The sequence below is a fragment of the Nicotiana tomentosiformis genome, chromosome 11 (genome assembly GCF_000390325.3).
Source record: "Nicotiana tomentosiformis chromosome 11, ASM39032v3, whole genome shotgun sequence".
Classification (NCBI taxonomy): Eukaryota; Viridiplantae; Streptophyta; class Magnoliopsida; order Solanales; family Solanaceae; genus Nicotiana; species Nicotiana tomentosiformis.
The window spans coordinates 18533067-18558559 of NC_090822.1; the positions used below are offsets into that span (position 1 = coordinate 18533067).

Below are 25493 nucleotides of genomic sequence, written 5' to 3' on the forward strand. Positions count from 1 at the left end.
TGCAAAGGGAAAAAGAGGGTGGTTTAGCCTGTTGAGGCATTTGAAATTGAGGAGATGGACCTGGTTCTTCGTGATGAAGAGGAGGCAGAAGAAATGTAGGTTGTGACTCAAAAGGGAAAGAAAATCAAGACTTCCACAAAGAAGTCTGTTTCAAAGACAAAGTCTGCAGAGCCCCCTACCTTGGCTAGAAGAATCAGGTCTGTCTTAAGGTCTAGAAATGTGAAAATGGTGGAAGAAAAAGAAAGTGAAGAACAAGAAGAATTTGATGCAGAGAAGGACAAGATGGTTATGTTTGGGAAAGAACCATCTTCAAAGGTAAACTCCTCAGGGACTTGGAAGAGGAGGCATGATAATGGTACTGGAAAAGTTACAACTGCAGGGTTGGAAGGACATGGTCCTTTAGATAGATGGAAAGCTTGCCAGAAATGAGATTGTGGAGTTCATAGCAAATTGTGAGATAAAAAATGGCAGTGTCACCAGTGTGGTGAAGGGGTGACAGTGAGTTTTGATGACAAGGAATATGGAGAGATCTTAGGTGTACCTGCTAAAGGGTAAAATAATTATAAGAAACTCAAATGGCCAAGTCTAGAGAATCTCTCTACCTCCCTTGCCATTACAAGGAAGTTTGGTGATAATGAAGAAGAGCTTCAGCCTAAGTCTATATATAAAAGTGAGATGAAGCCACCCCACAAAGTGTTGTTCGAATTTGTTAACAAAATTGTGCTGACTAGGCAGGAAAGGAGGCACATTATCACATTCATGGACCTGGTCCTTATGGAATGCCTGGACAGTGGAAGGTGAATAAATTGGCCTGGATTTATCATCCATCTTCTTAATAGGGTTCTGACTGGAACCAAAACTCATGTCATACCCTATGGTTTCATTCTCATAGCTGTACTTGCACACTTCAAGGTACCCATGAAGAAATGGGAAGTTGGTACAAGCAAGGATCACTTTAGGGCAAACACTTTGACTGTTGTGACTATTAAGTCCACACCACTCCCAAAGAACCCAGTTCATCCAAAAAGGTACTTGTGAACAGCAACGTGCGAGCCTTGGTGCAAAAAAGTGGTGTTGAGGATGCTTAAATTGAGCGACTGAAGAAGAGGCTGGCTGAAGTAGAAACTGAGAGGGATGCTCTTAGGGCTAAACTTGCATAGGAGAAGGAGAAGAATGATGGAATTCTTCATGATTGCTGAAGCTACTTCAGGCCAGAAACCAAGAACCTAGTCCTTCCCAGTCTTGAAACCTTTCTAGCCTAGTTAGACAAGTCGGTGACCCGGATGGGATTTCTACATGATCCAATGTTTTTATTTCTCTTTATGCTTTGTGGATGACTAGTATCAATGATAATCAACTGATAATTGATGCTTGACTCCATGATTGCATTTTATGTAGCTCTAGTGGCTATGAGTAATTTCTATTAAGATCTAGTTATCTAACATAATTATGCAACTTTTCGATGTTGCCAAAAAGGGGGGGAGATAGATCGTACTTCTTACTTTGGACTGTGATATTTATAACCTAATTAAGTGCTTCTTACTTTGGACTATGATGTTTATAACCTAATGAACCTGGTCCTTGATGATTTGTAACTTTAAAATGGAATGTGTTCTAACATTGTGTTGATGTTGAGCTGAGTTAACACATGGCCTATGCTTATGAAAAGCACGTAGTTTATCGTCATCAAGATGGGGGAATTTGTTAGCCCAAGTAAAGTTTGTTTTGATGATTGACAAAGAAACTAAAGCATGAACCATATCCATTCACAGTATACACAGACACGGGGAGATTCGAGCATAAGGAATGCACGTGAAGGAGATAAGCTTAGGTTGTTATATATGATATCTTCTGATCGCAAATGTTGCATAAATGATAAGGAGAAGGACTCCTTACTCGAAGAGAAATTCATCCAAGATAAGGGAAGAGTTAAAAGTTGAAGATAACTAGAACTCTTTTACCAAGGAAGAGTATAACATTGGAACTCTAGTTATTTCCCATTCTACTAACTCTATATGTAACGACCCAATCGGTAGTTTTTTTTCTAGATCCTCGTTCCCCTAAATAAGACTCCTTGTATGTGCTTTTACTATTTTATGACTTTCGGGGACGGTTAGTTCGAGATTTGGAAGGGTTCGGGTTGAAATCGGAACACTTTGTTCCTTAAAGATTGGCTTTAAAGGGGTAAGTTTGACTTGGGTCCCGATTTCTAGTAAATGACCTCCGAACCATGATTTGATGATTCCAATAGGTTTGTATGATGATTTTAGACTTGGGCATATGTTCGGATAGGGTTTCGGATGAATCGGGAGCGTTTTGGCGCATACAGTCCAAATTTGGCATAATGAAGGTTTTTTAAAGTTCTTTAAATTTGGTTTGGAGTAGGTTTTGGTGTTATCGAGGTCCTTTAGGGTTCCAATTCTGGGAATAGTTCCTTATGGTGATTTAAGACTTGCAGGCAAAATTTGGTGTCATTTCGAGTAGTTTAAGTATGAATCGGCTCATTCGGAGTAAGTTGGAATAATTTGAAGTTCATAAGTTGATTCTGTTGGTTTTGGGTTGCGATTCTTAGTATTAATGTTGTTTTCCGCATTCTAAGGGTGTGAGTGAGTCTGTTTTATGTCTACAAACTTGTTGGTATGTTTGGATGAGGCCTCAGGGGCCTCGGATGCTACTCGGGCATTGCACGGATCGAGTTAGAACTTAAAAGGGGGCTGTTGGTCTACCAATTCTGGTGTGCCCGCACCTGCGAGTTTTTATCGCATATGTGAGCTCTTGTCCGCAGAAGTAGCTTTTTACATTTTACCAGTAGTCCGCAGTAGTAGATAAGCATGCGTAGAAGCGGCCTCGCTTCCACAAAGAAGCATGTGTAGAAGCGGCTTTAGATGCGCTCCACCTCCGCAGAAGCGGGACCTTAGAACCGGTAACACATCCGTAGAAGAGGATCTAGCCATCCTAGGCTAGATCCATACCTGCGATGGCGTTTCTGCATATGCGGCCCCAGGTCCACAGAAGCGGAAATGCTGGAGGCAGTGAGGTCCTTTTAATATGGGAGTTAGGCCATTTTTGAGTTCATTTATTGCATTCCTTGGGCGATTTGGAGCTCTTAGAGAGAGAATTTCACCTAGCTATTGGAGGTAAGTAATTTCACATAGATTATTGGTAGATTTTAACATGAACAATTATGAATAGTTTGGGTTTAGATGAAAAACCTAGCTTTTGATAAAAATGGGATTTAACCACGAAATTGGTTATGGGGTTGAGTGAAAATTATATATTTGAGTTTGTGAGGTTATGGGTAACAAATTTCTTCAAAATGTTTCGGAATCCAGGCACATGGGTCGGGGTGAATTTTATGAATCTTCCAATAGGGATTGGGTAATGACTCTAATAGTTAGAATACAAACTTTCGAACATGTATTGATTAATTTATATAATATTTGACTAGTTTTGGATTGTTCGGCACCGAGTTGAAGCTTTAGAGTGAATTTAAGGCCGAAAAGCGAGCTTTGAGACAAGGTAAGTCTCTTGTCTAAACTTGTATCAGGGAACTTACCCCATAGGCGATTTAAATTAATACTTGCTTCTAATTGTGGGGGCTACATACACACGAGGTGACAAAAGTCTATGTGTAACTGCTAATTATGCTTATGTCTGGGTAGTTTAGGACCCAAATCATGAAATACTTGTAATGTTCGCACCCTACTTGATAATTAAAGTGCCTAAATTATATTGGAACTTAATAAAGGAATTGTAAATAACCGAACTTCACTTACTTGAGTTTTGACTGGTTACTTGACCGTTAATAGAGATTTTGCTTCTTTGTGTATTAGCTTTATAATAACTTTTAATTCGGATGTTCATAATGTATCCTCTCTTCTTGTGGAGCAGACCGAATGCCTTAGCAGTAGATAGATACATCTATGGTTTGTGCTACACGACCCTCGGCAGTATACGCATTATTCTGGATCGGCGTACGACCTCGACATAATCGTGCATGATAATATTCAGAGTTTAATTATATTTGATATTATTTCATGGCTTGAGAGGTTAAAATTATATGAGATAGAAATTGATGTGGGATTTACCATTTTGAAAGAATTATTTATTTTCCTGCTTGTTATTGAGATATTATTAATATTTATACAACTCATGCTTATTTATAACTTATGTATTTCTTTATTATTAGCCCATAGTAAATGGCGATGTCGACCCCTCATCACTACTTCTTTAAGGTTAGACTTGATACTTATTGGGTACATGTTGTTTATGTAGCCACGCTACACTTTTGCACTAACCGTGCAGGATCTGAGGCAAGTGCATCTTGCGGTCATACCTGCGTGCATCCCCGATACCTTGAGGCATAGTGGTGAGCTGCTTCGTGAGCCATTCTGCAGCACCTAGAGCCTTTCTTTTGTACTTATTTTCTGTCTATTTTATTTCGGACAGTAGTTAGAGTTTTGTATATTCTACTAGTGCTCATACACTTATGACACCAGGTCTTGGCACACATTCTAGTAGACTTTATGGTTTTGGAGTATTTATATATCTATGATTGCACTAAGTTTCTTTCGTTTTATTTATTTAACTTTATACTTCTTGAATCTCTTAATAAATGAAATTTAATTACTTGGAAACCAATTAAAAAGAGTAATCACGTAGTTAGTTTACAGTTGGCTTACCGAGGCAATGTTAGGCGCCATCACGACCTATAGGAGAAATTGAGTCGTGACACTATAAATTGCAGGATTTTCTCATTTTATAGGTACGCACAAACACTGAAGTTAAACGTGAGTTTAGAGAAAAATAGGAAGGCATTTATCAAGCAACTCTTGTGTGATTTAAGTGTGCGAACCTGATACTTCATGAACCTGATAGGAGAACCAGTTCCAATTGTCTGTCATTTATTCTAGTTTTATTGTAGTAGGTGTTTTCAAATTGTATCTTTCAGCTTTATCTAGAGGCAATTGTATTAGGTACTTTGAGTATTCAAGTTGGAGTTAACTTGAAGTTGTCGCAACAGTTAGAGGCTGGTTTCCACAACGGGATTAGAGGTAATCCTTAGGTTTACAGAGAGTTTTATAAATGATGTTTTTGGCTCAGTGATTTAGTGAAGTGTTGGGCAAAATCCTACTGGGTAGTAGGTCGTGGTTTTGTTTCATCTTTTGAGCTAGGTATTTTTCACATAAAATACTTGTGTTCTTTACTTTCTGCATTTATTATTTCTGCAACAGTAGTATAAGGAATACATAGAAGAACCAGTTCCTTCTATAATCAGTGCACTGTCGCGACCCAAAATTCCCACCTTTGGACTGTGATGGCGCCTAACATTTTACTTTCCAAGCAAGCCAATGTTAGAATAATATTAACCAATTTTTAAATAATTTTTAAATTTATTAATAACAAAGAACGATTGTGGAAGTAAAGTCTAAAATATAGTGAATAATCCATAAAAATAATGGTGTCTAAATACCATCCCAGAATTTGGTGTCACAAGTGCACGAGATTTTAGAATAATACAAATAAGGGCCTGAATAAAATAAAGCTGTTTGGAAATAAACACACATCTAAAGTAAAGTAAACGGGGACTTCAGAACTGTGAACGTCCTGCAATTATACTTCAAGTCTCCTCTAACTAGCTGAAATCCGAGCAAGTCTATGGTATGCCGCTAGGACCAACTCCAAAATCTGCACAAGAAGTGCAGAGTGTAGTATCAGTGCAACCGACCCCATGTATTGGTAAGTGCTGAGCCTAACCTCGACGAAATAGTGACGAGGCTAAGGCAGGTCACTTACATTACTTGTACGCAACATTTGTAACAACAACAATCATAGAAATAAATCAGGTAACTCATTTGTAATAATTGAAGCCAATTCAGCAGTCATAACCAATTATCATTTCCATCAATTCTGTTGCAGAGTGCAACACGCTCTCACAACATATTCACATTCAATTCTATTACAGCATGCAACCCGCTCTCACAATATATTCACATTCAATTTTGTTGCAGCGTGCAACCCGCTCTCACAATATATTTATTTTCAATCCTCTCATATAATTATTTTTAATCAAGTATATATATTGACTTTTAAATAAGTCTATTAAGGTGTGTAATCCGATCCCCCAAATATTGGCTTTTAATAAGTCTATTGCGGCATGCAACCCGATCCTCCGATATAGACTTTTTAATAAGTCTGTTGCAGCGTGCAACCCGATCCTCCAATATATCCATTTCAATCAATTCTATTGCGGCGTACAACCCGATTCTCCAATATATCCATTTACCAATTCTTATAGAAGAAATTTCCCCAATAAATGCGATAATTAATATAAAATTATAAGACAAAACATACAATAATCATGATTTAATTATGAAACAAACAATGACAAATAGCAAATTATTATGAAAATCAGGGAGAAAATAGGAAGTTTAATATTTAATATCCTAAATATCAAATAACAATTAAGACACATAATTCAAATAGCATGTAACAATTAATGCAGGAATTCAAGAATTAATATTTGATAAAGAATAGGAGAGAAACAATTATTATAATAATTAATTCATGATTTAAAACGATTTATGATTTTTCAAGTAACTATGCAAACAATTAATTTGACGATGTATAGACATTCGTCACCTCGCCTATATGTCGTCCACATGCATTTCACATAACAAATAGTTTAAGGGTTCTATTCCCTCAAGTCAAGGTTAACCACGACACTTGCCTTGTTTTGCAAATTCCAATCAATTACGCGACCACAGATTTTTCTTTGAAATTTGTCTCCAAAAACTTCAAATCTATTCAATAAACTCAATACGAATCATAAGAATTAATTTCATATGAATTTATTAATTTTCCAGATAAAAATCCGAAATTCATTAAATTATTCGACAGTGGGACCCATGTCTCAAATCTCGGAAAAACATACGAAATCCGAACACCCGTTCTGATACGAGTCCAACCATACAAAATTTATCAAATTTCGGTGTCAAATGGACTTTCAAATCTTAAATTTTCGTTTTTGGAATATTTTATAAAAATCTGATTTTTTTCCATAAATTCACGGATTCATGATATAAATCAGTATGAAATCATGAAATATAATCAATATAGGATAAGGAACACTTAACCCAATATTTTCCCGTGAAAATCGCCCAAGAATCGCCTTACCCGAGCTCATAAATGGTTGAAAATTGGTCGAAACCCCATTTCCGAAACTTAAGTTATGTTTTTCAGATTTTTATTCATCGCGATCGCGGAAATTCGTTCGCGATCGTGTAGAACAAAATTTTCCTAGGTTTGTTTAACACTACACGATCGCGTATAAGGCCATGCGATCGCAAAGAATGATTTCTCATCCTTACGCGATCGCGTACAGGTTTATGTGATCGCGTAGCACAATTTCGGTGCTTCAACTTCTGCCTCATTCCTTCTTCGCGATCGCAGCCTTGAGCTCGCATTCGCAGTGCACTGAGAGCTAGCCTTTTGCGTTCGCATTCCTATCTTCGCGAACGCGAAGATTAAAACTCATGGCTTAAAATTGTTTCTTCGCGATCGCGAAGCACAATGCACCATATGACAACAGAAGCTCAAAAACCAGATTTTTCTATGTTCAAAATCAACCCGTAGCCTATCCGAAACTCACCCTGGCCCTCGGGGCTCCAAACCAAATATGTACCCAATTACTAAAACATCATACGAACTTGCTCGCGCGATTAAATCGCCAAAATTACACCTAGAACTACGAATCCGACATCAAATCAAAGGAAGTGTTCAAGAAAACTTTAAAACTTATATTTTCACAATCGGATGTCCGAATCATGTCAAATCAACTTTGATTCTCACCAAATTCGGCAGACAAGTCTTAAATATTATAGTGGACCTATACCGGGCTCCGCAACCAAAATCATTAAGCTTTCAAGCTTTTAATTTTTTATCAAAATTCCATATCTTGGGCTAGGGACCTCGGAATTCGATTCCGGGCATACGCCCAAGTCCCAAATCACGATACGGACCTACCGGAATTGTCAAAAAGTTAATTTAGGTCCGTTTGCTCAAAATGTTGACCAAAGTCAACTCAGTTGAGTTTTAAAGCTCTATTCATATTTTAATCTATTTTTCACATAAAAACTTTTCGGAAAATTGTACGGACTGCGCACGCAAGTCAAGGACTGCGCACGCAAGTCAAGGAATGATAAATTTAAAGATGACATTTTGGGTCATCACATGCACGCGAAAATTGGACACCACACAAATAACCCTCCTCTTATGTGGCATTGAAGTATATAACATCTTTGTGCTAATTACAATCAAGGCACAAATTGGGAGGATCTGATTAATTTTTTCTTTAATATTATTAATTTTTACCTTAAAATGACAAATTAGAACAAATTAGTTGAACTATTGCATAGAGTAATGAGAAAAAAAACTTCAGATTTTATTAAATCCACACATATTAAGCACTTCAGGTATGAATATAAACGTGTTCGGCGATGAACGTTTGTTTAAGAGGTGGAGAATGTAACGACTCGACCATTTATTTTGCTTTCTAGAACTCCGTTACCCTAAATAAGACTTCCCATACTTGCTTTTAGTGATTTATGACTTGTGGGAATGGTTGGTTCGGGATTTGGAAGAGTCTAGGTTGGAATCGGAACCCTTGGTTCCTTAAGGATGGCTTAAAAGGCTAAGTTTGACTTCGGTCAACATTTTGAGTAAACAACCTCGGAATCGAGATTTCACGATTCCAATAGGTTCATATGATGATTTCGGACTTCGGCGTATGTTCAAATTGGGTTTTGGATGACCCGGGAGTGTTTTGGCGCCCAATAGTGAAAGATAGTTCTTTATATTTTGTTTGAAGCGAGTTTTGGTGTTATCGAGGTCCAAACAGAAATCCAAGATCGAGAATAGTTCCGTACTGTCATTTAAGACATGCACGCAAAGTTTGGTGTCATTCCGAGTAGTGTAAGCATGTTTCGGCACATTGGAAGTAATTGAAGAACTTGAAGTTCTTAAGTTTGATTCAATTGGTTTTATAGTGTGATTCTTAGTTTTAATGTTGTTTTGGGCATTCCGAGAATTTGAGCGAGTCCGTTTTCTGATTTCAAACTTGTTGGTATATTTGGACGGGGCCCCGAGTGCCCCGAGTGTTAATCGGACGAGGCTCGGACAAAGTTGGAATTTGGAAGCCACAGCTGAAGCTCCAGCTGCTGTCATAATCGCACATGCACTTGGTCAGCTGTAGGTGCGAGCCCCATGATCGCAGATGCGTCCCAGCATAGGCTACCAAGGCATCGAAGAAGCGGAGGAAGGACCGCACCTGTGAAAGTGTGGGTGCAAAGGTAGGCATCGCAGGAGTGGGCAGGCATCGCAGGAGTGGGCAGTGTCGCAGATGCGCGTTGTTTGTCGCTGATGCGTGGCCGCATGTGCGATCACTTGGGCGCAGAAGCGAGATGAGGCATCCTGGCTTTGCTCCACACCTGCACGAGTTTGTCCGCAGAAGCGGAATCGCAGGTGCGCCAATTGAACTGCAGGTGAGGAAATCGCTTAAGGGCAGTGATATTTTAAATTGGTTTTTGAGCACTTCTGCTCACTTCTTACTCTTCTTGGGGGCGACTTTGGAGCTGGTTAGAGAGGGGATTTCCATCAACTAGTAGATGTAAGTAATTCCTATCAAATATGAGTTAAATACATGGTTTATGGGTAGGTTATAACATGTAAATTAGTGAAAATGACTGGTTTGGATAAAAACCTAGGTTGTTTTTATATAAAAGTGAGATTTAACCACGAAATTCGTTATGAAATTTAGTAAACATCATATATTTATGTTCCTAAGGTTATGGGTAACAACTTTCTTTAAACATTTCCAGAATCCGGGCACGCGGGTTTGGGGGTAAATTTTAGGAATCTTGCAATTTAGGTTAGGTAATCACTAAAATGGTGGAACTATGAACTTTTGAGCATAGTTTGATTAATTTACGTAATGTTTGACTAGCTTCGAGTTGTTTGGCGTCAAATTTGGAGGTTTGAGTGCGTTCTTGAATTGGGAAGTAGTCTTTGAGGTGAGGTAAGTCTCCTTTCTAAACTTGTAAGAGAGAATTAACCACATAGGTGAATTAAATAAATGTTTGTACCTAATTATGGGGGCTACATACGTACGAGGTGACGAGAGTCCATCCGTAGCCACTATTATGCTATTGTCCGGGTAGTCTAGGAACCGTATCATGATACACTTGGAATGTTCGTACCCTTACTTGCTAATATAATCACTTAGTCATGATTGAAATTCATAAAAGAATTTTACGAGGTTGAATACACTTACTTGAAGGTTTGTATGAGATACTTGACTGTAGATGAGAAACTTTTATTTTCTTGAAAATAATTGAAATTTGTGGATCGGGTCGAGCGCCTCGGTAGTAAATAGATGCATCTATGGTTCACGTTGTTCGACCCTCCGACAGTGCACAGTTTAAATATTTTATTGGATCGGGCCGTACGACCTCAGCATAATTGCGCATGCTAATTATTAGGAAAGTTTCCATGATTTATTCTGCTTAAATGCCTTGAAATATAATTTCCTAAGTAGTATTACTGAAATTTATGTTATAATTATGAAAGAAGGACTTATCTCTTCCTGTTGTTGAGCTGACATTATCATTCATCATTCCATGCTTAGCATAGTACTTTAATTATATTATTATTGGCCTAGTAAGTGTCAAGTCGACCCCTCGTCACTACTTCTTCGAGGTTAGGCGGGATACTTACTGGGTACATATTGTTTATGTACTCATACTACACTTCTGTACTTAATTGTACATGATCTGAGATTGGTGCATCTAGTTACCCGCCCTGCACGCATACTTGATCATGGACTGAGACTTCACGGTGAGCTGCCTCTTCTGAGCCGTTCATCATCATACCAGAGTTTCTCTTTTGTTTTTATCTGTCTATTCTGTTTCAGACAGTAGGATAGTCATCTTTTGTATATTCTACTAGTTGCCCATACACTTGTGACACCAGATCTTGGCACGTATTAGTAGACTTTGACTTTTGGGTTGTAATTCAATAGTTATAACTACTTTTAGATGTTTTCGTTTGTTTGCCTTCAAAATCCTTTATTTACCAAATGTTTTAAAATAAGTAAAGCTAAATGGGAAATCACTAAGTTGTTCACTATTGGCTTGTCCAGCAACGGTGCTGGACACTATCACGACCTGATATGGAGTTGGGTCGGTTTAAAAAGCTAGCTCGGTTCTTCTTTAACAACACCTAAGAATACATAGCATTTCTCAAAACATAGAAAAAAACATGATTCAATTTGAGCACAAATAGTAAGTACTGTATTAATATCAAATGAAAGTATTGCACCAAAAAAAAATATCAAATGAAATTGTTCTGTCACTCTAAAGATTATTACCTCCTACATGTCTTCGTCCTACACAGTATGGAGCTGCGGGAGGCGCAAGGGAATACATCTGAACCCCATTCGTCGAAAAATTATACTATATTACAAGATGAAAATTATTTTTTATGTTAACATATATAGTAGATGGTGTATATCGATAACTTGATCGTATGTTTACTTCTATATATTTTGGATCTCCTTAATTATTGAAAGTTTTAACACCTCCACTAATCCTACTTATGTTGAGCTTGTAAATATTTTTTAAAAAAAAATTAATATATAAAATTGAGTTCATACAAGTGCAATATCCATGTAAAAGCTTCTATTGAACAATTTTGATACCCAATTTCTATTCTTTATTAGTTCTATTATAATATGGAGTTGAAAATTGGATAAGATATGAATATTGATTGACCTTATTTTCAAGTAGGGCAGGACAAATAGATCTGATTACCCCCAAGTCTCATGTTAAAAGGGTTTGACACAAGAGTTTTCCTATAATAAAGATGCTTTTAAATTTCTTTTGCAATAAACATCAATGCACATATATAGATGTGTCACTCCCAAAACCTTGTGTAGTGGCATGGAGACTTTATTTTTCTTTTCCATTTATTTTGGGGCACTCTTCAATTTTATGGATTTGATCAACATTCCATTTACCAGATTCTTTTAATAACAAAGTCAATATTCCCAAGGACTTCTCTTCTTTTTTATCATGTCATCAGCCGATTAATTTAGATTCTGTCTGCGACTAGAACTAATAAAAACACTTTGTTATATCGCCGAGGTATCTTCTTATAGAGGAAACAGAAAGATTAATTGAACTACGACTGGAATTATTGAGTGGCTTTTAGAGCACTCGTTATAGGCGGACGACATATCGTTCTATGGTATGGATTACATTCCCCTTAAAAATATTGGTTGGAGATAAACGGAGGGCAAGTGCCCTTGCAAATGAAAAGAACTTATTCCTATTTGGGAAGTCAGATAATGTGGCTGAAGAGAACAAAGTCAAAGAAATAAAAGGGAAAAAATATAAAGCAGCTGCTATATGCTAGAAAGATGCTTAGTTCTCCATTACTATTTTGGCTATGACTATAAATACATGGCTAACTTTCCATATGGTAATCATGATCTCAATAAAGAAGAGATATCTTACATGAAGAGGAGAGTCATATTTGTTTAGTAGCCAAGGACGACTTGTCTGCTCCATTATTTTGAAAGGTGTTTTGATTACACCATTTAATATTGGTAGCCTTTTTTGCTTGGTTTCAGGAAGTCTCCTTGGCTATGTTGACATGCTCTTCTCTTTCATGCAAAATTTTCTCTTCTGCTAATTTATTGTGAGATCGAGAGAGAAGACAGAGAATAGGGAGATTTAGGAGCACCGGTAAAGTTGTACTCGTGTGACCAATAGGTTACGGGTTCGAGCCGTAAAATCAACCACGATGCTTGCGACAATGTAGGCTGCCTACATTGCACCCCCTTGGGGTGGTGGCCCTTGAACCCTGCATGAACACAGAATACTTTGTGCACTAGGTTACCCTTTATCGAGAGATCAGAAGACAGATGAGAGGTCTAGCATGATGAAAAGAGGCTTATTTGGTAGCCAATGATGACTTGCCTTCAACCTTTGGAGAGGTATTTACATCATTGATGGTGTCCTTTCCTTGTATTGGTTTTCGACAGGTCATCTTTAGCTAACTTGACAAGCTCTTCTCTTTCATGCAAGACCAATTTCTCGTCTTCCATACATTGAGAGATGAATAGAACGAGGGGTTCTAAGATGAAAAGAAGATCGTCTTATTTGATAGCCAAGGGTGACTCCGTAGTCGGATCCCATTGCCAAAATATAATGACTTCTTAGATAGGTAATTTTGGGGTGGTTACAATGGTGGAAAGGAGATTAAAAAGTAGAAATGAGGCGACGAGATCGACGGCCATCTATGGTTGTTAGTTATGCGAAATAAATAATTTTTTGAGGGAGAAAGAAAAAGGCGAGAAATGGAAGAAAGTGGCTATGGTGCTGTGGATTTCGTCGGTACGATTATAATGGTGGTTTTAGGAAGTGATAGAAATGGTGGCTGAAGGGGGTTACGGGTCAGAGGGGTGGTGGCGGCTGATGAGATTTTAGGGAGAAGTGATGAGATTGCTTACAAATAAAATAGAATTTTTGCCATTAAAAGGTAAACTGATGATGGTAGTAATTTTATTTCATAAATAAATGGAGCTTTTTCAGTTTATTTTTAACTTCTGTTTCATTGAAATTTCTGTAGACTTTTTGAAATATGTAAAATCCTCCTTTATGGTTACAACGAAGATAGTGGAGAAGAAGTTTTCGAATGGGCTTATTAGGGTGACAGATTGAAGGAATTTGCTTGGTATGCTTTTTTGTGTGGTGGTGGAGGCAGCTACAGTAGAGGTGGAGGAGGTGGACGGAGTTCCTATGGTGGTGGCAGTAGTAGTGATGGAAATGGTAGCGGAAATTTTTGAGGTTGAAGGAGACAAAAACACAAAATTTGAGATGCCAATTTTCCTATGCTAGCTTGCTATTTGGGCTGACATAGCATTTTAAATGCTTAGAGTTTGATTGTATAAGCAATACAATGTATATTGAAAGCAATTATTCTTATTTTCCATCAAAGTATGAAGACGAAGGTAAGTGGATTCCACATTATCTAAGGTTAATGTAAAATAAACAAAAAGAAAAAGACTTAATTTTGAGGGTGTCAGACGCTCAAATGCTAATATAAAGCACACACTTTGCCATGTCAGCGTGAGGGCTTCACGAGATTGCACTTCAGTGGAGAAGAAGTGTCTAATTTGTAATGGGGTCAGTGAAGGTGTTCATATGATTGTTCAGGACAACTTAAGGGGCCGTTTATGTATTTGGCCTAAAAATATTAAGGGTTATGTTAATTATTTTACCAAAAGAATAGCTTATCATCGGATTTTTTATAAATGCATCAACTATTATTGTCAATTTCAACACTTTTATCGAAACACGAACTCATTCCCATCCAACAACACAAATATATTTCTCATAGGAGCAACTCATATGCTATTGCTCGGGATTTCCATGATCTAAAACTTCCTCAAGTTGAAATTAATATTCTGTTGAATTAATTTGACATCTTTTGGGGTTTAAAAAGCTAGCTCGGTTCTTTTTCACAACACCTAAGAAAACATAGCTTTTCTCAAAAAATAGAAAAGGACATGACTTCAATTTGAGTAAAAATAGCAAGTATAGTAGTACTCTCAAATGAAATTATTCTGTCACTCTGAAGATTATTACCTCCTACAGTTTTTGTCCTACTTAGTGTGGAGCTGGTGGAGGCGCAAGGGAGTTCATCCGATTTCCCTTCGTCGAAAAATTATATTATACTATAGGGTCAAAATTACTTTTTAAGTTAATGTAGTACACATTAAATTCAGATAACTTTTTCGTGTGTTTACTTTTTTATATTTTGAATTTTCTGTTTTCCTAACCTCATCACTGATCCTACTTATGCCGAGCGTGTCAATATTGAAAATAAATTAGTATAAAATTGATTTCATACAAGTGCATGCATCCATGTAAAAGCTTCTATAGAACAATTTTGATACCCATTAGACATATCTAGAACACTATATCTTATTAATTTAAATTCTGCCACGTAAAGCCCATTAAAAAAAAAAAGTAAAAACACGGGGACTAGAACTAACCTATAGACGAGCTTCTAGCTGTGCCACTTTTGGTTTTGTTCCCTGAAACTATATTGGATGGGCGGGACTCCCAGGTGGTGGAACGACTTCCTACAATGCATCAATAATAATGTTAGAATAGCACAGATTATCATTGTTAATTAAATTAATAATTTACTGAGTCGAACGTCCCGTAATGTTTTTATTCCTTCTCTGCTGTAATACATTACGTCAATGAATAAATTAGTTCGCTTGTCTATAAACCACGTAACAAATTCAACTGTACGGTTTTATGGGTAAACAGTTTGGCGCCCACCATGGGACTTAAATATATGTGTAATTGAGTTGATCCCTGCATCTATTACTAACTCGTTTGATTCTTTGTTTTTTTAGCTAAAAATCAAAAATGGCAGCTAACGATGTCAATATCACACACAATATTGAGGCACACAAAAATCTGCCTCAACATGAGGATTCAATCAGTGACACCCTCAACGAGAGGGACGTCGAAACTCCGGTCCATAGCAGTATATATCCCCGACATGTGTGGGAGACAACTCCCGATGATGCGGAGGACATGGACGTTGCGGAAACGGTAAGGATCTTGAAAGAATAGCAAAAGGCTATCATGGGCCATCTCTCAAGGAAGCACTAGGTCATGACGGAACTAAAGCATGCATTATCATGTGCTTCCAACAACGCAAATGGAAGAGGCCTAGTTGCTCCCGGCGCTCCTGCAAATCAAACAACTCAAAGAGTTGATAATAATACCCTGAGAGGTGAGGTCGGCTTCGACGGAGTAGGGGGAACCGGTAGCGGATCCGGTAATGACAACGATAATGATCCCTTCAAAACCAAACTCATGAGATTCGTAAGGGAAATGAACGAGCGGATGGATCGGAACACGCAGGAGTTTCACACCCGAATGGATCAAATTCCGAGCGCACCACCAATTTTGCAGGGCCCAGATTCGAAGAAGAACACCTAGTTACCGTTTAAGCCGAGCGCAACACCGGAATTGACTCCGAAATGGTTCAAGATGCCGGACATACCAAAGTACAATGTGACTTCAGATCCTCAGGAGCACATCACAACTTATACAATTGCGGTGAAAGGAAACGACTTGGCTCAGCATGAGATTGAGTCGGTTCTGCTGAAAAGATTCGGAGAAACCCTCACAAAAGGGGCCCTGACATGGTATTCTCTTTTACCCGAGCATTTCATTGATTCTTTTGAAATGCTCATATATTCATTCATAAAGGAACATGCCAGGGCTAGAAAGGTCCAAGCCCGGAAGGTAGACATATTCAAGATTGCACAGGATGAGTTCGAACTGCTGTGGGAGTTCGTGATCGGATTCCAGAAAGAAAGGATGTTGTTACTGGTCGTACCGGACAAATGGGCAGCTGACGCATTCACTAGAGGGTTCAAACCCAAGGAACTACGATGCCTCCCGGAAGTTGAAGGAAAGCATACTTGACTTCAAAGTGACCACATGGGCAGATGTCCATAACCATTATGAATCAAAAATAAGGATAGAAGATGATGAGCTCGGGTTCCCGACATCAACCAAGGGATGAGACCGAGACAAGAACTAGGATAAGTTCAAGGATGATTTTGAAGCAGACCGGCAGTCTTCTAAAGGCCGATTCTTGCTTTATGAGAGAGCCGAATGACGCGCTAGCAGAGGGTTTCGGTCCTCGGATAGTTTCGCTCCCGATAAAAGAACCGACCGCGACCCTAACAACAAGTCACTACAAGAAAAAGAGGTATCTGGGACCCGGGATTCCTCATTTCCCAAGCTATCAGATTATAATTTTGGGATCCCATCTTATGGTGTGAATATCATGGGAATCACGACCACAAGACTAGGGACTTCCGACATATGCGCGATGAGGTGGCAACACTATTGAATAACAGCAATCTCAGGGACTTCTTGAGTGACTGAGCCAAGAACAATTACGGCTGGAGCCAGGACAACGTAGAACCCTCAAAGATAGGGGAAGACCCCCATCGGTGACCCATAACAAAAGGCTCCTGGCAGTCATTGAAGAGGGCATCTCCTTCATGGAGGAAGACGCCGATGGGCTTCTTCTGTCGTATAACGATGCCCTGGTAATTTCTCTTAATGTGCTAGATTTTAAGATTAAACGTGTTTTGGTTGAATGGAGAGTGTTGGAACAAGCCAAATTATCCGGAAGTATCATTCCGCCAATAAAACTCCTCGTCGGGTTCAACTTGGCAATTGTGACAACCTGAGGGGAGATCTTGCTGCCCACGAACGCCGAAGGGGTTACAAAGACCACCTTTTTTGAAGTGGTAGACGGTAACATGGGCTAAAACATAATTCTTGGTAGACCATGGCTACATGAAATGAAGGTCGTACCATCAACATATCACCAACTGCTGAAATTCCCGACCCCAGAGGGAATTAAGAAAATAATATGAAATCAACCGACAACAAGAGAAATGAACGCTGTGTTAGTGTAGATTACAAAGACTTCAATAAGTCATGCCCAAAAGACTCGTTCCAAATGCCAAACATTGATCAAATAATTGATGCAACGGTCGAGCATGAGTTAATGAGTTTCCTCGATGCCTATTCTGGGTACAATCAATAAGATAAACCCGAGGATCAAGAAAAGACTACGTTCGTAACGAACTTTGGCACATATTTTTATAACGTGATGCCCTTCGGGATTAAGAATGTTGGAGCCACTTATTAGAGGCTCGCGAACAAGAAGTTTGAGAAACAAATAGGTAAAACAATGGAAGTCAACATAGATGACATGTTGGTCCAGACATTGAATGCAGGTTACAATTTAAAACACCTCCAGGAAAGCTTTGATATCCTGAGGAAGCACAACATGAAAGTCAACCTGAGGTTGGCTCCAGTAAGTTCTTGCGTTTCTTGGATACACAAAGGGGGATCGAGGTAAATCCCAATAAGATCAAAGCCATCGAGGACATCCTAGACCAGCTGACAAGCATAAAGGAAGTCCAAAGGCTAACCGGAAGATTGGACGCTCTAAGCAGGTTCATCGCACGATCCTCGAAAAACTTTCAACACTTTTTCTCACTTCTGAAGAAGAAGAACAATTTTGAATGGACTACGGAATGTCAACAAGCCTTGAAAGAAGTGAAACATTATCTATCAAGCCCCTCGCTACTATCAAAACTGGGGCCAGGTGAACAACTACTAATATACTTAGCGGTCTCAGAGGTAGCGGTAAGTGCCGTTCTAGTCCGGGAGGATGAAGGTACGCAATTTCATGTCTATCATGTTAGCAAAAATATTTTTGAACGGCAAACTCGTTATCCGCATCTCAAAAAACTAGTCTTAGCTCTCGTAGTCGCCTCTTGGAAGATTAGGCCTTATTTTTAGTGCCACCCTATAGCCGTTATGACAACCTTTTTCCTGCGGAATGTCCTTCACATACCTGAACTGCCAGGACGGTTGCCCAAATGGGCAGTTGAAATTAGCGAATTTGATATTGAATATAAGCCTCGAATTACGATAAAATCATATGTTTTGGCCGACTTTGTGACCGATTTTAGTCCCGAATTGTTGCCTTTGAACACTAAAGAAGCGGTAATTATGTCAAAAATGGCATCAAGAGTTTGGACCTTGTTCTTGGATGGATCTTCCAATATGAAAAGGTCCGGGCTCGGGGTGGTCCTAATCACGCCTTCGGGGAAAACCTTGAGGTAGGCCATAAAAACTTTTTCATTAACTAACAATGAAGTCGAATATGAGGCCTTGATTGCAAGATTTGAACTGGCTTGGGGACTTGGCTATGAGATCATATAAATCAAATATGATTCCCAGCTGGTAGTAAACCAAGTATATGGAATTTTTGACACAAAGGAGGAATGCATGCAACATTATGTGATTAAAGTTCAAACTTTGCTTACACAATTCAGGGAGTGGTCGATCACACAGATCCCGATAGAGGAGAACGTAGAAGCAGATACATTGACCATTATTTTTAAAGGTGTTTGGTTACACCTTTTTGCTATGGTTTCTGGCAGTCTCCTTGGCTAACTTGACATGCTCTTCTCTTTCATGCTAGACTTTTCATTCTTCTATCACTACTAAAAATGTGAATTTCCGAACGGGCATCCCCTCGGAAATTAGCTTGTCGGAAAGGCATTTCTGAACGGTCTTGTCAGAAATTGGCTTATCAAAAATGTTTCCGACGATATCTGTTTTATTTGGTAGCTAAGTATGACTTTCCTGCACCATTTCGGAAATCTCATTAATAGAATTTAGACCCCATATATATATATATATATATATATATATATATATATATATATATATATATATATATATTGATGGTACATTCCTTTCTTTCTTGGTTTCAGGTAGGTCACTATGGCTAACTTGATAATTTCTTCTCTTTCATGCAATGCCTTCTCTTATTCCATTGCCTATGGTGAATTCAGTACAGCGAGGAAGGTTTGGGGGGGTGGGGGAGAGGATCTAAAATTAATAGAAGATCTTATTTAATAGCCAAGGATGACTTCTTCTTCTTTTTTTGGGCTAAAAATATAATATAATATTTATGCGTCATTACAAAAGTAATGTTATTACTAGTGCTATGATCATCTAAAATATATAGTACATTATCAGATGTTCTAACAAAAGAAGTTCCTATTTTGTCTGTTTTTACAGACATAGCAAAAGCAATTAACGAAGCAACTGCTGGATAATTAAACAGAATAGACTGACTCCTTCATTTGCTAGCAGATGTGCCATTTGGTTTTGTTCCCTCCGGAATCACGTAATTATTCATGTTATCTTAGACCGTGTATGCGTAGGTTGTGAGAAATAAACGTATTTCTGATTTGAAAGGAGCTATGCATATTCATGAATTCCTACATGCAACAATCATGCATATCATCCTCGTATGCTAATCGATATATTTTACATATGGTTGGGACTTATTAATAGGTTTGTTGGCTCAAGTGAAGTTTGTTTTGATTATTGACAAAGGAACTCAAGCATGAACCAGGTCCACACACAGTGTACACAGAAACAGGTAGATTCGAGCATAAGGGATGCACGTGAAAGAGATAAGCTTAAGTTGTTAAATTTGATATCTCCTGATCGAAAAGGTTACATAAATGATAAGGAGAAGGACTCCTTACTCGAAGAGAAATTTATCCAAGATAAGGGAGAAGTTAGAAGTTGAAGATAACTAGAACTCTTCCACCAAGGAAGAGTATAGCATTGGAACTCTAGTTATTTCCTATTCTACTAACTCTATAAATTGTAGGATATATTCATATTACAGGTACGCACAAATGCTGAAATTAAACATGAGTTGAGAAAAAAATTGCAATGCATTTTGCAAGCAACTCTTGTGTGATTCAAGTGTGCGAACCTGAAGCTACATGAACCTGATAGAAGAACCAGTTCCAAGTGTCTGCCTTTTATTCTAGTTTCATTGTAGTAGGTGTTTTCAAATTGTACCTTTCAGCTTTACCTAGAGGTAAGTGTAATAGGTACTCTGGGTATTCAAGTTAGAGTTAACTTGAAGTTGTCGCAACAGTTAGAGGTTGGTTGCCATAACGGGATTAAAGGTAATCCTTAGGTTTACAAAGAGTTTTGTAAATGTTGTTTTGGCTCAGTGATTTAGTGAAGTCTTGGGAAAAATCCTACTGAGTAGTAGGTCGTGGTTTTTTTTACCTTTTGAGCCAGGTGTTTTCTACATAAAAATGCTTGTGTTCTTTACATTCTGCATTTGCTATTTCCGCAATAGTAGTATAAGGAACACATAGAAGAACCAGGTTCTTCTATAATCAGTGCACGTGAAAATTGGACACCACACAAAACACCCCCCCTCCCCTCCCCTCTTGTGTGACATTGAAGTATAAAACATCAATTGGTATCAGAGCGGGTTCTCCTTGAAGAGGCATATACCTTAGGAGAAGATCAACATGAGTGCACCACCTAGAAACTAGGAAGGGCAATCCACTGCTAGGCCACCACTCTTTAATGGCCAGTACTACTCTTGGTGAAAAAACAAGATGAGAGATCACATTATAGGAGAGGACTATGAACTATGGGACATTGTTACTGATGGTCCACTGGCTACCTTGGAGAAAAATACTGAAGTAGTAGATGTGCCAAAGATAAGAGCGAATTGCACTGCCGAGGACTTGAAGAAATGGGAGAAGAATGCTAAAGCCAATAAATGACTTGTTTGTGGACTTAGTCGAGATGAATACACCAGGATCCAAAGTTGTACCACTGCTAAGCAAATTTGGGGCACATTGCAAGTGGCTCATGAAGTAACACCTCAGGTGAAGAGATCCAGAGAAACTCTATTGTATTCTCAATATGAGAAATTTGCTATGAAGGAAGGAGAAACCATTCAAGAGATGTACACAAAGTTCACTACACTGACAAATGAGCTAAAGTCTCTTGGAAGGATTATTCCTGGAAAAGATAGAGTCAAGAAGATACTGAATAGCGTTTTGCCTATAACTTGGGAGAGCAAAGTCACTGCCATTCAGAAATCAAATAATAATTACACTCTCCCACTGGATGAATTAATTAGAAATCTTACTGCCTATGAAATAATGAAAAGGAATAGTTGTCTAAAGAATGTGTGATTTTGAAGGCTAAGTGCTAAAACCAGGAACTTAGGGTTAGTGAAACTGTAAGTGAAAATACTGTGTTAACGAACCAGGTTCATGCACTTGAATCAACTATCCTAAAGCTTAGATATGAAAATCTAAAACTGAAATTAGGAACAGGTAAAAAGATAGTTGATCACACACTACTCACTCTAGAAGAAAATGTAGGAAAAATGAAAGATCGGTTGTATAAAAGGGATGAGCAGGTAAGAATCTGAAAGGAGGATCTAAGAAAGGTCAAGCATGAGCTAGACAGAACTTGTAAATGGACAGGTCATCCAATGCACTTTCATGGCTAGAAGAATGCCATAGTAATAACAGGAGAGGACCCGGCTTTGGGAACCTAGCTCCTAAGTGGGATCCCAAAAGCAAGCACCTCACACTTCCTGAGAACAAGATTTGTACACACTGTGGTAAAATAGGTCACTATAAAAGTGAATGCACCGCAAAAGAAAAGGCAAGTCAAAAGAACAAAGAATTTGTTCAAGGGAAGAATAGGCTACCAAGTTGGGCTAAAGAGAATTTGATTCATCCTTTTGCCTATAGAAAGGGACACAACTAGTTTGGGTTCCTAAGACTAATCTGTGATTTCCTTTTGCAATTCCAAGTGAAGGGGAATAACCAATTATGGTACATGGATAATGGCTTATCAAAGCACATGACATGAATCAAGAACCAGTTCCTTTCACGTGAGGACCTTAAAGGAGGTAATGTCTCCTTTGGAAATGGGAAGAAAGGTAAGATCATTGGGGTTGGAAAAGAAGGTAAGACTGACTCTCACTCTATTGAGAACGTCTACTTGATAGATAGACTAAAATACAATCTAATAAGTGTATCATAATTGTGTGATAGAGGTAACATGGTAGCATTCACCTCTACAAAATGCTTTATGATTAATCTTACCACTGACAAGATAGTTTTGCAAGGAAAAAGAGTGAGCAACATATATCTTGTAAATTTATCCACACTTTTAGATAATGAACTCACTTGCTTAAGTGTGTTGGATAATGATTTTCTCCTTTGGCACAAGAGGCTTGGACATGCCAGTCTAAGTCAACTCAACAAACTAGTCTCCAAGGACTTGGTGATAGGGCTTCCTAAAATTAAGTTCAAGAAAGATAAAGTTTGTGAGGCTTGTTCAAGGGGGAAGCAGGTAAGATCCTTTTTCAAAAGCAAGAAAGTGGTAAGCACCACCAGGACGATGGAACTGGTCCATATGGATCTTTGTGGACCAATGAGAACATTGAGCAGAGGTAGTAAGAGATATGTGATGGTGCTTGTTGATGATTACTCTAGATTTACTTGGACATTGTTTTTAACATCTAAAGATGAAGCATTTTACATTTTCACTTCTTTTGTTAGAAAAACTTAGAAACAACTAGTTAATCAATTTGCATCAATTAGGTTTGATCATGGTACTGAATTTGAGAATGCTAAATTTGCTAAATTTTGTGTTGAACATGGCGTAAATCATAATTTTTCCTCCTAGGACTCCACAACAAAATAGAATAGTTGAAATAAAGAAAAGGACATTGGAAGAAATGGATAGGACTATTCTTCTTTCTAGTAAACTGCCCCATAGTTCCTGGGCAGAAGCTGTGAACACTGCATGTTACATCATAAATACGTGCATGACTAGACCTATTATTGAGAATACTCCCTATGAGTTACTTAAAGGGAGAAAGCAATTGGTGCATGACTAGAAGTGAAGAGGGAGTATTCTTGGGATATTCTTCATATAGTAAAGGTTATAAGATTTATAACAAAAGAACTATGTGTTCAGAAGAAAGTGTACATGTGGTTTTTTGATGAAACTAACATTCTTTTTGAGAGGCAGGAACAGGATGATGAAGCAATTGGGCTGGTAAGAAACTCAAATGAAACCACAACTCAGACTGAAGCTGCATCAGAGGAAGGAACGGGTGATGGAACAGGTCCTTCCACCTAGGGCAACTTGATAGGGGGACTAAATAAAGAGAAGCCGATCCTCAAACCTTGAGGGAACCTATCTATAAACCTGTTCCTCAGCAACACAACATTGAAGAAACATCTAAGGGAATCCATCTGATTGTGAAAACTTACAAGTATCAAAGTTCTCATCCCATCGAGAATATAATTACTGATCCAACCTCTAGAATCAAAACCAGATCCTCTTTAAAGAATCTTTGTGCTTTTGATGTCTTTTTATCTTTTATTGAACCTAAAAATGTTATTGAGGCTTTGTAGGATGCAGACTTTGTGAATGCAATGCAATATAAACTCAACCAATTTGAGAGAATTCAAGTTTGGCATCTGGTACCAAGACCCAAGGACAGATCAGTAATTGGCACAAAATGGGTCTTCAGAAACAAATTTGACGTAGAAGGAATAGTTACACGAAACAAGACAAGATTGGTGGTTCAAGGATATAGTCAAGATGAGGGCATAGATTATGATGAGACCTTTGCTCCAGTTGCAAGATTGGAAGCAATTCGACTCCATATAGCCTTTGCTGCTTACATGGAATTTACTCTCCATTAGATGGATATCAAGAGTGCCTTCCTCAATGGCTATCTAAAGGAAGAAGTGTTTTCCAAGCAACCTTCGGGCTTTGAAAGCAAGGAATATCCTGATCATGTGTACAAGCTTGACAAGGCACTTGATGGGCTCAAGCAGGCTCCAAGAGCATGATATGAAAGATTATCAAAATTCTTGCTTGGGCATGGCAACAAGAGAGGTAAAATTTATAATACTTTATTTTTGAAAGAGAAATGTAAAGATTTCTTGGTAGTTTAGATATATATTGATGATATAATCTTTGGAGCAACTACAGATAAATTAAGTAAAGAATTTGCTAAACTAATGAGGAGTGAATTTGAAATGAGTATCATACGTGAGCTTAATTTTTTTTAAGCTTACAAATTAAACAAAATTCAATTGGAACTATGATCCATCAGCAGAAGTAAGTGAAAGAGTTGCTTAAAAGGTTTAAAATGGAAGATTTCAAAGAAATTGATACTCTTATAGCAACAGCTACAAAATTGGATATAGATGAACCTAGTTCATCTGTTGATCAGAAGTTGTATAAGGGAATGATTGGATCTTTGTTATATCTCACTACTAGCAGACCTGACATTATTTTCAATATAGTCCTATGTGCTAGATTTCAGGTAAATCCAAAGGAGTCTCACTTGACTGCTGTCAAGAGGATCTTGAGATACCTAAAAGCCACTACTGACATTTGTCTATTGTATCCAAAAGGTAGTAATTTTAACTTAGTAGGATATGCTTATACTGATTATGTAGGTTTTCTTGTGGATAGAAAGAGCACCTCAGGTATGGCACACTTCTTATCTCATGTCTTGTGTGTTGGGCTACCAAAGAGCAAACTTCGGCGGCTTTATCTACTGCTGAAACTGAGTATGTTGTTGCTACCTCATGTTATGCTCAATTGTTTTGGATCAAACAGTAATTAATGAACTTTGGGATTGGTGTAGGTTGTATCCCCATCTTTTGTTATAACACTAGTGCAATTAGGGATGATTAAGATCACCTAAAAGGAACCAGTTCTAACTCATAAATTTTGGTTAGGAAAATTGTGAATTTTTGTACATAATTAGGTTAGATTTTGCTTGGTCTCATACTTTCATCAGTATACTCTTGTGACATGTGATAAAATATCTCATTAATATCTAATGATATTATCTTTATTTTTATGGAAACTTCAGTCTTACACAAGAGATTTCTCAGGAAAGAACCTGGTTCATCA

General features: G+C 38.1%; 2 protein-coding genes across 2 annotated transcripts; both read left to right on the forward strand.

The window, feature by feature from the left end:
• Positions 1–225: 225 nt before the first annotated feature.
• Positions 226–24265, forward strand: LOC138901097 (uncharacterized). Its single transcript, XM_070188830.1, has 9 exons — positions 226–394; positions 736–797; positions 913–1028; positions 21322–21715; positions 21799–21951; positions 22419–22509; positions 22720–22898; positions 23529–23609; positions 23972–24265. Exons 1-9 carry the CDS (start codon positions 226–228, stop codon positions 24263–24265), a joined length of 1539 nt encoding a protein of 512 aa, XP_070044931.1.
• Positions 24266–24717: 452 nt separating this feature from the next.
• On the forward strand, positions 24718–25271 carry LOC138901098 (secreted RxLR effector protein 161-like). The gene is made up of 2 exons (XM_070188831.1): positions 24718–25060; positions 25222–25271. Exons 1-2 carry the CDS (start codon positions 24718–24720, stop codon positions 25269–25271), a joined length of 393 nt encoding a protein of 130 aa, XP_070044932.1.
• Positions 25272–25493: the final 222 nt, after the last annotated feature.

Bases quoted from the DNA above. Each gene is read 5' to 3' on its own strand.
- LOC138901098 (XM_070188831.1), top strand. From the start codon at position 24,718: ATGGAAGATTTCAAAGAAATTGATACTCTTATAGCAACAGCTACAAAA. The intron at 25,061-25,221 runs GTATGGCACACT...GGATTGGTGTAG, and splicing joins GGATAGAAAGAGCACCTCAG to GTTGTATCCCCATCTTTTGT.
- LOC138901097 (XM_070188830.1), top strand. From the start codon at position 226: ATGGTGGAAGAAAAAGAAAGTGAAGAACAAGAAGAATTTGATGCAGAG. The intron at 22,510-22,719 runs GTAAGACTGACT...CCACACTTTTAG, and splicing joins CATTGGGGTTGGAAAAGAAG to ATAATGAACTCACTTGCTTA. The intron at 22,899-23,528 runs GTAAGATCCTTT...CTATGTGTTCAG, and splicing joins CTTGTTCAAGGGGGAAGCAG to AAGAAAGTGTACATGTGGTT.